The sequence below is a fragment of the Somniosus microcephalus genome, chromosome 12 (assembly GCF_052327205.1).
Source record: "Somniosus microcephalus isolate GS21.2 chromosome 12, FLI_Smic_1.0, whole genome shotgun sequence".
Lineage (NCBI taxonomy): Eukaryota > Metazoa > Chordata > Chondrichthyes > Squaliformes > Somniosidae > Somniosus > Somniosus microcephalus.
Genome location: NC_140998.1, coordinates 734,689 through 747,403, shown reverse-complemented (window position 1 = coordinate 747,403; position 12,715 = coordinate 734,689). Strand labels below are relative to the sequence as shown.

The window sequence follows — 12,715 nt, the reverse complement described above, 5'->3', positions numbered from 1 at the left end:
ATCGTAATAGCTGATTGCAGCCTCTGGGCTGTGCAGCAAGTACAACATGATATGCCAGCACAGCGCCGCCCAGAGGCTGCGACCAGCAATTACTGTAAGATTCTCACTGTGTCCCCGCCAGGCTCGGGTTCGAGGCAGCGGGGGTTCTCCTCCGGGCTCGGTCTCAGGGTGAGTAGGGGGGCATCTCCGCTGGTCTCGGGACCCTGCTGGGCTCAGGATCTCTGTTTAGCTTGGAAGGAATGAAACACCACCTTTGCTGGTGTTGAGATACTTGACGATGACATAGTCGGTTGGTGAGTTGGTTGCCTGTGGCGGACACGATGATCTGAGTCTTGGAACAGGCCAGGACACAGCCCTTTGGAACGCTGTTGGAGCTCCCTTCCCCTTGGCTCTGTAATTCGCCATTTCAGACACGAGGCTTTGTGTGAAATACCTTGGTTTTGTGTAGTGGCCTGACACACACAGATTATCCCAATGCCACCGTTGCCAGTTCAGTTTTTCTGATGAGAGTATAAGATCAGTGAGGCTACCCGCGTGCCACAGAGGGGGGCAAGAGTTTGCCGAGGTTTGTACCTTCCACTCTTTACTTGCTGCCCGTGCAGCCACAGACTCGCACCATAAATAGGAATATAGGAACAGGAGAAGGCCATTCAGCCCCTCGAACCTGTTCCGCCATTCAGTGAGATCATGGCTGATCTGCAACCTAACACCATATACCCGCCTTTGGCCCATATCCCTTAATACCTTTGGTTAACACAAAGCTCTCAATCTCCGATTTAAAATTAATCTCACATCAATTGCCATTTGTGGTGGAGAGTTTCAAACTTCTACCACTCTGTGTGTAGAAGTGTTTCCTAATTTCACTCCTGAAAGGTCTGGCTCTAATTTTTAGACTATGCCCCCAGTCCTAGAATCCCCATCAGATCACCCCTTAACCTTCTAAATTCTAGGGAATACAACCCTAATTTGTGTAATCTCTCCTCGTAACTTAACCCTTGAAGTCCGAGTATCATTTTGGTAAACCTGCGCTGCACTCCCTCCAAGGCCAGTATACCCTTCCTAAGGTCTGGTGCCCAGAACTGCTCCCAGTGCTCCAGGTGTGGTCTAACCAGGGTTTTGTACAGCTGCAGCATAACTTCTACCCTATCTGGAAAGGATGAACAGGCTGGGTCTCTTTTCACTTGAAAAAAGGCCGAGGGGTGATTTAATTGAATTCTTTAAAATTATGAAAGGTTTTGAAAAAGTAGATACAGAGAGAATGTTTCCACTTGTGGGGAAGAGCATAACTAGAGGCCATCAATATAAGATCGTCACCAAGAAATCCAATAGGGAATTCAGAAGAAACTTCTTTACCCAGAGAGTGGTGAGAATGTGGAACTCGCTGCCACAGGGAGTGGTGGAGTTAAATAGTATAGATACATTTAAGGGGAGGCTAGACAAACATATGAGGGAGAAGGGAATAGAGGGTTACGCTGATAGATTTAGATGAGGAAAGATGGGAGGAGGCTTGAGTGGAGCATAAACACTGGCATGGACAGGTTGGGCCGAATGGCCTGTTTCTGTGACGTATATAAGAACATAAGAAATAGGAGCAGGAGTCGGCCATTTGGCCCCTCGGGCCTGCTCCGCCATTCAATAAGATCATGGCTGATCTTCTGCCTCATCTCCACTTTCCTGCACTATCCCCATATCCCTTGATTCCCTTAATATCCAAAAATCTATCGCTCTCTGTCTTGAATATAATCAATGACTGAGGCTCCACAGCCCTCTGGGGTAGAGAATTCCAAAGATTCACCACCCTCTGAGTGAAGAAATTTCTCCTCATCTCAGTCCTAAATGGCCGACCCCTTATTCTGAGACTGTGACCCCTGGTTCTAGACTCCCCAGCCAGGGGAAACATCCTCCCTGCATCGACCCTGTCAAACCCTGTAAGAATTTTGTATGTTTCAATGAGATCACCTCTCATTCTTCTAAACTCTAGAGAATATAGGCCTAGTCTACTCAATCTCTCCTCATAGGACAATCCCGCCATCCCAGGAACCAGTCTGGTGAACCTTTTTTGCACTCCCTCTATGGCAAGTATATCCTTCCTTAGGTAAGGAGACCAAAACTGTACACAATACTCCAGGTGTGGTCTCACCAGGGCCCTATATAATTGCAGTAAGACAGCTTTCCTCTTATACTCAAATCCTCTTGTAATAAAGGCCAACATACCATTTGCTTTCCTAATCGCTTGCTGTACCTGCATGTTAACTTTCAGTGATTCGTGTACAAGGGCACCCAGGTCCCTCTGAACACCAACATTTCCCAATCTCTCACCATTTAAAAAATATCCTGCTATTTTTCCTACCGAAGTGGATAACTTCATATTTTTCCACATCATATTCAATTCGCCATGTTCTTGCCCACTCACTTAGCTTGTCTATATCCCCTTGAAGCCTTCTTGCATCCTCCTCACAACTTATATTCCCACCCAGCTTTGTATCATCAGCAAACTTGGATATATTACATTTGGTCCCCTCATCCAAATCATTGATGTAGATTGTGAATAGCTGAGGCCCAAGCACTGATCCTTGCACTACCCCACTAGTTACAGCCTGCCAACCTGAAAATGACCCGCTTATTCCTACTCTCTGTGATTCTACTATCCTATGTATTCCAGTCCTCTAGATATAAAGGCCAGCATTCCATTCATCTTTTTGATTATTTTCTGTACCTGATCATAACATTTTAATGATCTATGTACCTGAACCCCCAAGTCTCTTTGGACCTCCACTGTTTCTAGCTCTTCACCATTTAGAACGTGCCCTGTTCTATCCTTTTTAGGTCCAAAGTGGATGACCTCACATTTGCCTAATTTGAAATTCATTTGCCACAGTTTTGCCCATTCACTTAACCTATCAATATCCCTTTGTAGTTTTATGCTTTCATCTACATTGCTGACAATACTGTCTATCTTTGTGTCACGAGCAAACTTGGGTATTTGACTTTTTATCCCATCATCTAAGTCGTTAATAAATATGGTGAATAGTTGAGGCTCCAACACCGATCCCTGCAGGACACCACTAGTCACATCCTGCCAATTAGAATACCTGCCCATTATCCCTACTCTCTGTCTCCTGCTGCTCAGACAGTTTCCGAACCAGGTCAGTAATTTGCCTTCAATTCCTCTGGCTCGGCTAAATCCACCCTGCCCAAGTGCCGCACTCTGCTTAATATTACATCAGCATCTAGTTGTATCTCATGCCCCACAGCCTGTCACAGCGGCTGAACAGTTCAATTCCCCAATCAGGCAGTTATTTTAATTCATTCATGGGATGTGGGCGTCGCTGGCAAGGCCAACATTTATTGTCCATCCCTATTTGCCCTCGAGATGGTGGTGGTGAGCTACCACCTTGAACCGCTGCAGGCCGTGTGGTGGAGGTACTCCCACAGTGCTGTTAGGGAGGGAGTGCCAGGATTTTGACCCAGTGACTATGAAGGAACATCGATATATTTCCAAGACAGAATGGTGTGTGACTTGGAGGGGAACTTGGAGGTGGTGGTGTTCCCATGCGCCTGCTGCCCTTGTCCTTCTAGGTGGAAGAGGTCGTGGGTTTGGGAGGTGCTGCCGAAGAAGCCTTGGCGAGTTGCTGCAGTGCATCTTGTAGATGGTACACACTGCAGCCACGGTGCACCGGTGGTGGAGGGAGTGAATGTTTAAGGTGATGGATGAGGTGCCAATCAAGTGGGCTGGATGTTGTCGAGGTTATTAAGTGTTGGAGCTGCACTCATCCAGGCAAGTGGAGAGTATTCCTTCACACACCTTGCTTTAGATGGTGGAAAGACTTTGGGGAGTCAGGAGGTGAGACACTTGCCACAGAATACCCAGCCTCTGACCTGCTCTTGTTGCCACAGTATTTATGTGGCTGGTCCAGTTAAGTTTGGTGGAAAGGCTTTGGGATGCACTAACACACACAGTAGCTCTTACTCAAAGCTGTATATAAGATAACATTGCTGCAGTTTTATTCCCCCAGTTTGATGTGGTTAAGGATTCAGTGGCTCAGTACGTGAGTTTCTGTTTGTTTCAGAGTAAAAGGGAAGATTGTGAAGAGGTGCAGCCAGCTGGGGGTGAGACTGCGGCAGGGCTTTCAGGAGCTGCTCCAGGAGTTTCAGCAATGGAGGAGTAGCACTCAGAACCTTCTGCACGCATCCCTGGACCCCGAGGATGGAACGCCGATCAGTGCTTATCTACAGAACATTGAGGTAATTGCCGCCCATCGAGGGGTGAGGGGCATGGAACGCTGCAACTCCAAAAGGAAGTGATATTGTGGGGGGGGGGACACCACATTTATCAGTGGTCAGTTAGTGAAGGAATGAACACGATGCGTACAGCCCAGAGAGAAAGAAGAGGCTTTGAGGGGACAAATAACCCCAGTTAAGAGTTTCATTCAGCTTCTATTTGAATTTGATCTCTACACGAGTGGAGCCCATACAGGATGTGATTGGATCCAGATGTTGGGACGTTATCAGCTGTAGTTGGAGCCCTTTAACTCTCCTCAATCAGTTTGATTTATGTGTACAAAAGCAAAATACTGCGGATGTTGCAAATCTGAAATAAAAACAGAAAATGCTGGAAACACTCAGCAGGCCAGGCAGCATCCGTGGAGAGAGAAACAGAGTTAACGTTTCAGGTCTGTGACCTTTCATCAGAACTAGAAAAAGTTAGAGATGTAACAGGTTTTAAACAAGTACAGAGGCTGGGAAAGGGGGGAGGGGAGGAAAGAATTAAAGGGAAGGTCTGTGATGGGGTGGAAGGTAGGAGAGATTAAATGACAAAAGGGATGATGGTGCGAGGCGAAAGGAAATGGTAAATGGGACAAGTAAAGAAACAAAAGATGGGTCTAGAGGAGGTTAAATGGGAATAGCAGAATTATCAACAGCTGCTGTCTGGAAAAAATGAGGATTATAACCTGTTAGATCTCTAACCTTTTCCAGTTCTGATGAAAGATCATCAACCTGAAACGTTAACTCTGTTTCTCCTCCACAAATGCTGCCTGACCTGCCGAGTATTTCCAGCATTTTCTGTTTTGATTCATGTGTGTGTTAGTAGCACTGTAGATGGTCCTTGATATAGCAAGAGCTGGAGCTGCTGAAGTTTGCCTTGTGCTGTGTAACTTGACCTGAATGCTGGCCTTTGACTTTTTCTCTCAGGACCACCTGGCTCGCAGCAGCCAGCTGCAGGTCCAGCTCGACAGATTTCAGGGACTGGAGGGAATGTTGTGCAGTATCTTCAGTGAGGAACAAACTGCAGCGTTCGGCTCTGAGCTGAGGGAGGCTGTGCAGCAGCGAGAGTTCCTCACCGACAGCCTGTTACAGAGGAGGAGACAGCTGCAGGTATTGCCACCATTAACCAGCAGCCACAGCTCAGGACTCCACAGTGACGGGGGCTGCAGGGGCTCGGACGGTGCGGCTTGTTGAGGGGCTCGGACAGGGTGCAGCTTGTTGAGGGGCTCGGACAGGGTGCGGCTTGTTGAGGGGCTCAGACAGGGTGCTGCTTGTTGAGGGGCTCGGACAGGGTGCTGCTTGCTGAGGGGCTCGGACAGGGTGCAGCTTGTTGAGGGGCTCGGACAGGGTGCTGCTTGTTGAGGGGCTCGGACAGGGTGCGTCTTGTTGAGGGGCTCGGACAGGGTGCTGCTTGTTGAGGGGCTCGGACAGGGTGCAGCTTGTTGAGGGGCTCGGACAGGGTGCTGCTTGTTGAGGGGCTCGGACAGGGTGCTGCTTGTTGAGGGGCTCGGACAGGGTGCTGCTTGTTGAGCGGCTCGGACAGGGTGCTGCTTGTTGAGGGGCTCGGACAGGGTGCTGCTTGTTGAGGGGCTCGGACAGGGTGCTGCTTGTTGAGGGGCTCGGACAGGGTGCTGCTTGTTGAGGGGCTCGGACAGGGTGCTGCTTGTTGAGGGGCTCGGACAGGGTGCAGCTTGTTGCGGGGCTCGGACAGGGCGCTGCTTGTTGAGGGGCTCGGACAGGGTGCAGCTTGTTGAGGGGCTCGGACAGGGTGCAGCTTGTTGAGGGGCTCGGACAGGGTGCAGCTTGTTGAGGGGCTCGGACAGGGTGCAGCTTGTTCAGGGGCTCGGACAGGGTGCAGCTTGTTGAGGGGCTCGGACAGGGTGCTGCTTGTTGAGGGGCTCGGACAGGGTGCAGCTTGTTGAGGGGCTCGGACAGGGTGCAGCTTGTTGAGGGGCTCGGACAGGGTGCTGCTTGTTGAGGGGCTCGGACAGGGTGCTGCTTGTTGAGGGGCTCGGACAGGGTGCTGCTTGTTGAGGGGCTCGGACAGGGTGCTGCTTGTTGAGGGGCTCGGACAGGGTGCGGCTTGTTGAGGGGCTCGGACAGGGTGCAGCTTGTTGAGGGGCTCGGACAGGGTGCTGCTTGTTGAGGGGCTCGGACAGGGTGCTGCTTGTTGAGGGGCTCGGACAGGGTGCTGCTTGTTGAGGGGCTCGGACAGGGTGCGGCTTGTTGAGGGGCTCGGACAGGGTGCGTCTTGTTGAGGGGCTCGGACAGGGTGCTGCTTGTTGAGGGGCTCGGACAGGGTGCTGCTTGTTGAGGGGCTCGGACAGGGTGCAGCTTGTTGAGGGGCTCGGACAGGGTGCAGCTTGTTGAGGGGCTCGGACAGGGTGCTGCTTGTTGAGGGGCTCGGACAGGGTGCAGCTTGTTGAGGGGCTCGGACAGGGTGCAGTTTGTTGAGGGGCTCAGCAGATACTGGCAATGGTTAAAGGGAGGCGTTTGTCACAAAGTTTTACCACCTGTTGCTGAAACCTCATCCATGCCTTTGCCACCTCCTTACTCAACTATTCCAATGCTCTCCAGACCAGCCTCCGGCCTTGCACCCGCCGTAAACCCTCCAAATAGGTCATAGAATCATACACTGGAATGATGCAGCACAGAAGGAGGCCATTTGGCCCATCGTACCTGTGCCTGCTCTTTGAAAGAGCTCTCCAATCACTCCTCTTTTCCATCTCTTTCCCCAAAGCCCTGCAAATTTTCCCCCTTCAAGTATTTATCAAACTCCCTTTTAAAAGTTATTATTGAATCTGCGTCCGGGGCAGTGCATTCCAGATTGCAACAACTCACTGTGTAAAAATATTCTCATCCTGCCTCTAGTTCTTTTGCCAATTACATTAAATCTGTGTCCTCTAGTTATCGACCCTTCTGCCACTGGAAACAGTTTTCTTTATTTACCCTATCAAAACCCTTCATTAAATCTCCTCTTAATCTTCTCTGCTCTAAGGAGAACAACCCCAGTTTCTCCAGTCTCTCCACATAACTGAAGTCCCTCATCCCTGGTACGATTCTAGTAAATCTCCTCTTCACCGCCTCTAAAGTATTGACATCCTTCCTAAAGTGCGGTGCCCAGAATTGGACACAATACTCCAGCCGGGGATTAACCAGTGTTTTATAAAGTTTTAGCATAACTTCCTTGCTTTTGCATTCAATATCTCTGTTAACAGCCTTCTCAACTTGTCCTGCCACCTTCAAACACTTATGTACATACACCCCCCAGTTCTCTCTCTTCCCACACCCCCTTTAAAATTGGTCCCTGTGATCTCCTAGACTGCTGCCCATCTTTCCCGCAACTCCATGTTTGAATCCCTCCAGTCAGGTTTCCGCCCCTGTCACAGTACTGAAATGGCCCTTATCAATGACATCCTATGTGTCTGTGACCGGAGTAAACTATCCCTCCTCGTCCTTCTTGACTTGTCTGCAGCCTTTGACATGGTTGACCACTCCATTCTCCTCCACTGCCTCTCCACCATCGTCCAGCTGGGTGGGACTGCCCTCGCATGGCTCAATTCTTCTCTATCTAATCGTAGCCAGAGAATCACCTGCAACGGCTTCTCTTCCTGCTCCCGCATCGTTACCTCTGGTGTCCCCCAAGGATCTATCCTTGGCCCCTCCTATTTCTCATCTACATGCTGCCCCTTGGCGACATCATCTGAAAACACAGCGCCAGTTTCCACATGTACGCTGACGACACCCAGCTCTACCTCACCACCACTTCTCTCAACCCCTCCACTGTCTCCGATTTGTCACACTGCTTGTCCGACATCCAGTAAGTGCCTTTAGTTGCCTCGGCCTTTCTGGAATTCCCTCCCGAAACACCTTTGCCTCTCTACTACTCTTTCCTCCTTTAAGATGCTCCTTAAAACCTACCTCTTTGACCAATCTTTTGGTCATCTGTCCTAATATTTCCTTACATGGCTCAGTGTCACATTCTGTTTAACGCTCCTGTGAAGCGGCTTGGGACCTTTTACTTCGATTAAAGGCGCTATGGAAATGGAAGTTGTTTTGTTTTGATCGCCTGAGGAATTTTCCTGTCTCGTTTTCCCCGTTATTGGCCCTGGGCTTTCCTGTGGCCTTTTGCCTCTCCCAGGAGATTACATGGAGCGGGGGGAGGGAGGATAGCAAGTGTTTAGTCACAATACTCCGCCCATCATGAGTGGTCATTTCCTGCCTGTCATTTTCGTCTGTTGAAATTCATTGCAGATAAGTGTGTGGTCTTCCAGATTGTAATTAATGAATGGTGTTGAACTGGTTGGTCAGAGACTGGCAGTGATGGTAGATTCAACACCAACCATGAGCAGCCATTGTAGAGTGGAAATCAGCGAAGCAAACCGAATGCTGAGCTATATTGTCCAAGTCTAAGGCGTGTTCAACTCAGAGGCACAAGGAAACATCTAAGTCCTGGAAGTGGTGCAGGGAAAGGTCATCTCCCAAACCCGTGACCTCTACCACCTAGAAGGACAAGGGCAGCAGGCGTATGGGAAAACCACCACCTCTAAGTCCCCCTCCAAGTCACGCACCATCCTTACTTGGAAATATATCACCGTTCCTTCATAGTCACTGGGTCAAAATCCTGGAACTCCCTGGACTGTAGCGGTTCAATGCGAAGGCGGTTCACCGCCACCTACTCGGTAACTAGGGATGGGCAATAAATGCCGGCCATACCAGCGACACCCACATCTTGAACAAGCCAGAATAATTTTTTCAAAAATTAATCTGATCCCTAGTTTCAGCACTGAGACATGAGGTTGGATTACAGAGTGTTGTAGAACAAAGGTAGTCAGCTGCAGTTTAGAGAGTGTTCTGGAGCAGAGGTGGTCAGATGCGGATTAGAGCGTGTTCTGGAGCAGAGGTGGTCAGATGTGGATTAGTGTGTGTTCTGGAGCAGAGGTGGTCAGATGCGGATTAGTGTGTGTTCTGGAGCAGAGATGGTCAGATGCGGATTGGTGTGTGTTCTGGAGCAGAGGTGGTCAGATGCGGATTAGTGTGTGTTCTGGAGCAGAGGTGGTCAGATGCGGATTGGTGTGTGTTCTGGAGCAGAGGTGGTCAGATGCGGATTAGTGTGTGTTCTGGAGCAGAGGTGGTCAGATGCGGATTAGTGTGTGTTCTGGAGCGGCGGTGGTCAGATGCGGATTAGTGTGTGTTCTGGAGCAGAGGTGGTCAGATGTGGATTAGTGTGTGTGTTCTGGAGCAGAGGTGGTCAGATGCGGATTAGTGTGTGTTCTGGAGCAGAGGTGGTCAGATGTGGATTAGTGTGTGTTCTGGAGCAGAGGTGGTCAGATGTGGATTAGTGTGTGTTCTGGAGCAGAGGTGGGCAGATGCGGATTAGTGTGTGTTCTGGAGCAGCGGTGGTCAGATGCAGATTAGTGTGCATTCTGGAGCAGAGGTGGTCAGATGTGGATTAGTGTGTGTTCTGGAGCAGAGATGGTCAGATGCGGATTAGTGTGTGTTCTGGAGCAGAGGTGGTCAGATGCGGATTAGTGTGTGTTCTGGAGCAGAGGTGGTCAGATGTGGATTAGTGTGTGTTCTGGAGCAGAGGTGGTCAGATGCGGATTAGTGTGTGTTCTGGAGCAGAGGTGGTCAGATGTGGATTAGTGTGTGTTCTGGAGCAGAGGTGGTCAGATGCGGATTAGTGTGTGTTCTGGAGCAGAGGTGGTCAGATGTGGATTAGTGTGTGTTCGAGAGCACAGTTGGTCAGATGCGGATTAGTGTGTGTGTTCTGGAGCAGAGGTGGTCAGATGTGGATTTGTGTGTGTTCTGGAGCAGAGGTGGTCAGATGTGGATTTGTGTGTGTTCTGGAGCAGAGGTGGTCAGATGCGGATTAGTGTGTGTTCTGGAGCAGAGGTGGTCAGATGCGGATTAGTGTGTGTTCGAGAGCACAGTTGGTCAGATGTGGATTAGTGTGTGTTCTGGAGCAGCGGTGGTCAGATGCGGATTAGTGTGTGTTCTGGAGCAGAGGTGGTCAGATGTGGATTAGTGTGTGTTCTGGAGCAGAGGTGGTCAGATGCGGATTAGTGTGTGTTCTGGAGCAGAGGTGGTCAGATGCGGATTAGAGCGTGTTCTGGAGCGGCGGTGGTCAGATGTGGATTAGTGTGTGTTCTGGAGCAGAGGTGGTCAGATGCGGATTAGTGTGTTCTGGAGCGGCGGTGGTCAGATGCGGATTAGTGTGTGTTCGAGAGCACAGTGGTCAGATGCGGATTAGTGTGTGTTCTGGAGCAGAGGTGGTCAGATGCGGATTAGTGTGTGTTCTGGAGCAGAGGTGGTCAGATGTGGATTAGTGTGTGTTCTGGAGCAGAGGTGGTCAGATGCGGATTAGTGTGTGTTCTGGAGCAGAGGTGGTCAGATGTGGATTAGTGTGTGTTCTGGAGCAGAGGTGGTCAGATGTGGATTAGTGTGTGTTCGAGAGCACAGTTGGTCAGATGCGGATTAGTGTGTGTTCTGGAGCAGAGGTGGTCAGATGCGGATTAGTGTGTGTTCGAGAGCACAGTTGGTCAGATGCGGATTAGTGTGTGTGTTCTGGAGCAGAGGTGGTCAGATGCGGATTAGTGTGTGTTCGAGAGCACAGTTGGTCAGATGTGGATTAGTGTGTGTTCTGGAGCAGAGGTGGTCAGATGCGGATTAGTGTGTGTTCCGGAGCAGAGGTGGTCAGATGCGGATTAGTGTGTGTTCGAGAGCACAGTTGGTCAGATGTGGATTAGTGTGTGTTCTGGAGCAGAGGTGGTCAGATGTGGATTAGGGAGTGTTCGAGAACAGAGGAGGTCAGATGTGGATTAGGGAGTGTTCGAGAACAGAGGAGGTCAGATGTGGATTAGGGAGTGTTCGAGAACAGAGGTGGTCAGATGCGGATTAGGGAGTGTTCGAGAACAGAGGAGGTCAGATGTGGATTAGGGAGTGTTCGAGAACAGAGGAGGTCAGATGTGGATTAGGGAGTGTTCGAGAACAGAGGAGGTCAGATGTGGATTAGGGAGTGTTCGAGAACAGAGGTGGTCAGATGTGGATTAGGGAGTGTTCGAGAACAGAGGAGGTCAGATGTGGATTAGGGAGTGTTCGAGAACAGAGGAGGTCAGATGTGGATTAGGGAGTGTTCGAGAACAGAGGTGGTCAGATGTGGATTAGGGAGTGTTCGAGAACAGAGGAGGTCAGATGTGGATTAGGGAGTGTTCGAGAACAGAGGAGGTCAGATGTGGATTAGGGAGTGTTCGAGAACAGAGGTGGTCAGATGTGGATTAGGGAGTGTTCTGGAACAGAGGAGGTCAGATGTGGATTAGGGAGTGTTCTGGAGCAGAGGTGGTCAGATGCGGATTAGGGAGTGTTCGAGAACAGAGGAGGTCAGATGTGGATTAGGGAGTGTTCGAGAACAGAGGTGGTCAGATGCGGATTAGGGAGTGTTCGAGAACAGAGGTGGTCAGATGTGGATTAGGGAGTGTTCGAGAACAGAGGTGGTCAGATGCGGATTAGTGTGTTTGAGAGCACAGTTGGTCAGGTGCGGATTAGAGTGTGTGCTCTAGAGCAGAGGTGGTCAGATGCGGATTAGGGAGTGTTCGAGAACAGAGGAGGTCAGATGTGGATTAGGGAGTGTTCTGGAGCAGAGGAGGTCAGATGTGGATTAGGGAGTGTTCGAGAACAGAGGAGGTCAGATGTGGATTAGGGAGTGTTCGAGAACAGAGGTGGTCAGATGTGGATTAGGGAGTGTTCGAGAACAGAGGTGGTCAGATGCGGATTAGGGAGTGTTTGAGAACAGGAGGTCAGATGTGGATTAGGGAGTGTTCGAGAACAGAGGTGGTCAGATGTGGATTAGGGAGTGTTCGAGAACAGAGGTGGTCAGATGTGGATTAGGGAGTGTTCGAGAACAGAGGAGGTCAGATGTGGATTAGGGAGTGTTCGAGAGCAGAGGAGGTCAGATGTGGATTAGGGAGTGTTCGAGAACAGAGGTGGTCAGATGTGGATTAGGGAGTGTTCGAGAACAGAGGTGGTCAGATGTGGATTAGGGAGTGTTCGAGAACAGAGGTGGTCAGATGTGGATTAGGGAGTGTTTGAGAACAGAGGTGGTCAGATGTGGATTAGGGAGTGTTTGAGAACAGAGGTGGTCAGATGTGGATTAGGGAGTGTTTGAGAACAGAGGAGGTCAGATGTGGATTAGGGAGTGTTCGAGAACAGAGGTGGTCAGATGTGGATTAGGGAGTGTTTGAGAACAGAGGAGGTCAGATGTGGATTAGGGAGTGTTCGAGAACAGAGGAGGTCAGATGTGGATTAGTGTGTGTTTGAGAACAGAGGAGGTCAGATGTGGATTAGGGAGTGTTCGAGAACAGAGGTGGTCAGATGCGGATTAGGGAGTGTTCGAGAACAGAGGAGGTCAGATGTGGATTAGGGAGTGTTCGAGAACAGAGGAGGTCAGATG

General features: G+C 50.1%; 1 protein-coding gene across 4 annotated transcripts in view; it reads left to right on the top strand.

The window, feature by feature from the left end:
- The window catches only part of syne3 (spectrin repeat containing, nuclear envelope family member 3), a 156,751-nt gene that overhangs the window by 55,299 nt on the left and 88,737 nt on the right, over positions 1-12,715 (top strand). For all 4 annotated transcript variants that reach the window (XM_086002507.1, XM_086002505.1, XM_086002506.1 and 1 more), the window contains 2 exons: positions 4,071-4,245; positions 5,194-5,376. In XM_086002507.1, coding sequence (XP_085858633.1) covers positions 4,071-4,245; positions 5,194-5,376 — 358 coding nt within the window. The remainder of the gene's footprint in view (positions 1-4,070; positions 4,246-5,193; positions 5,377-12,715) is intronic.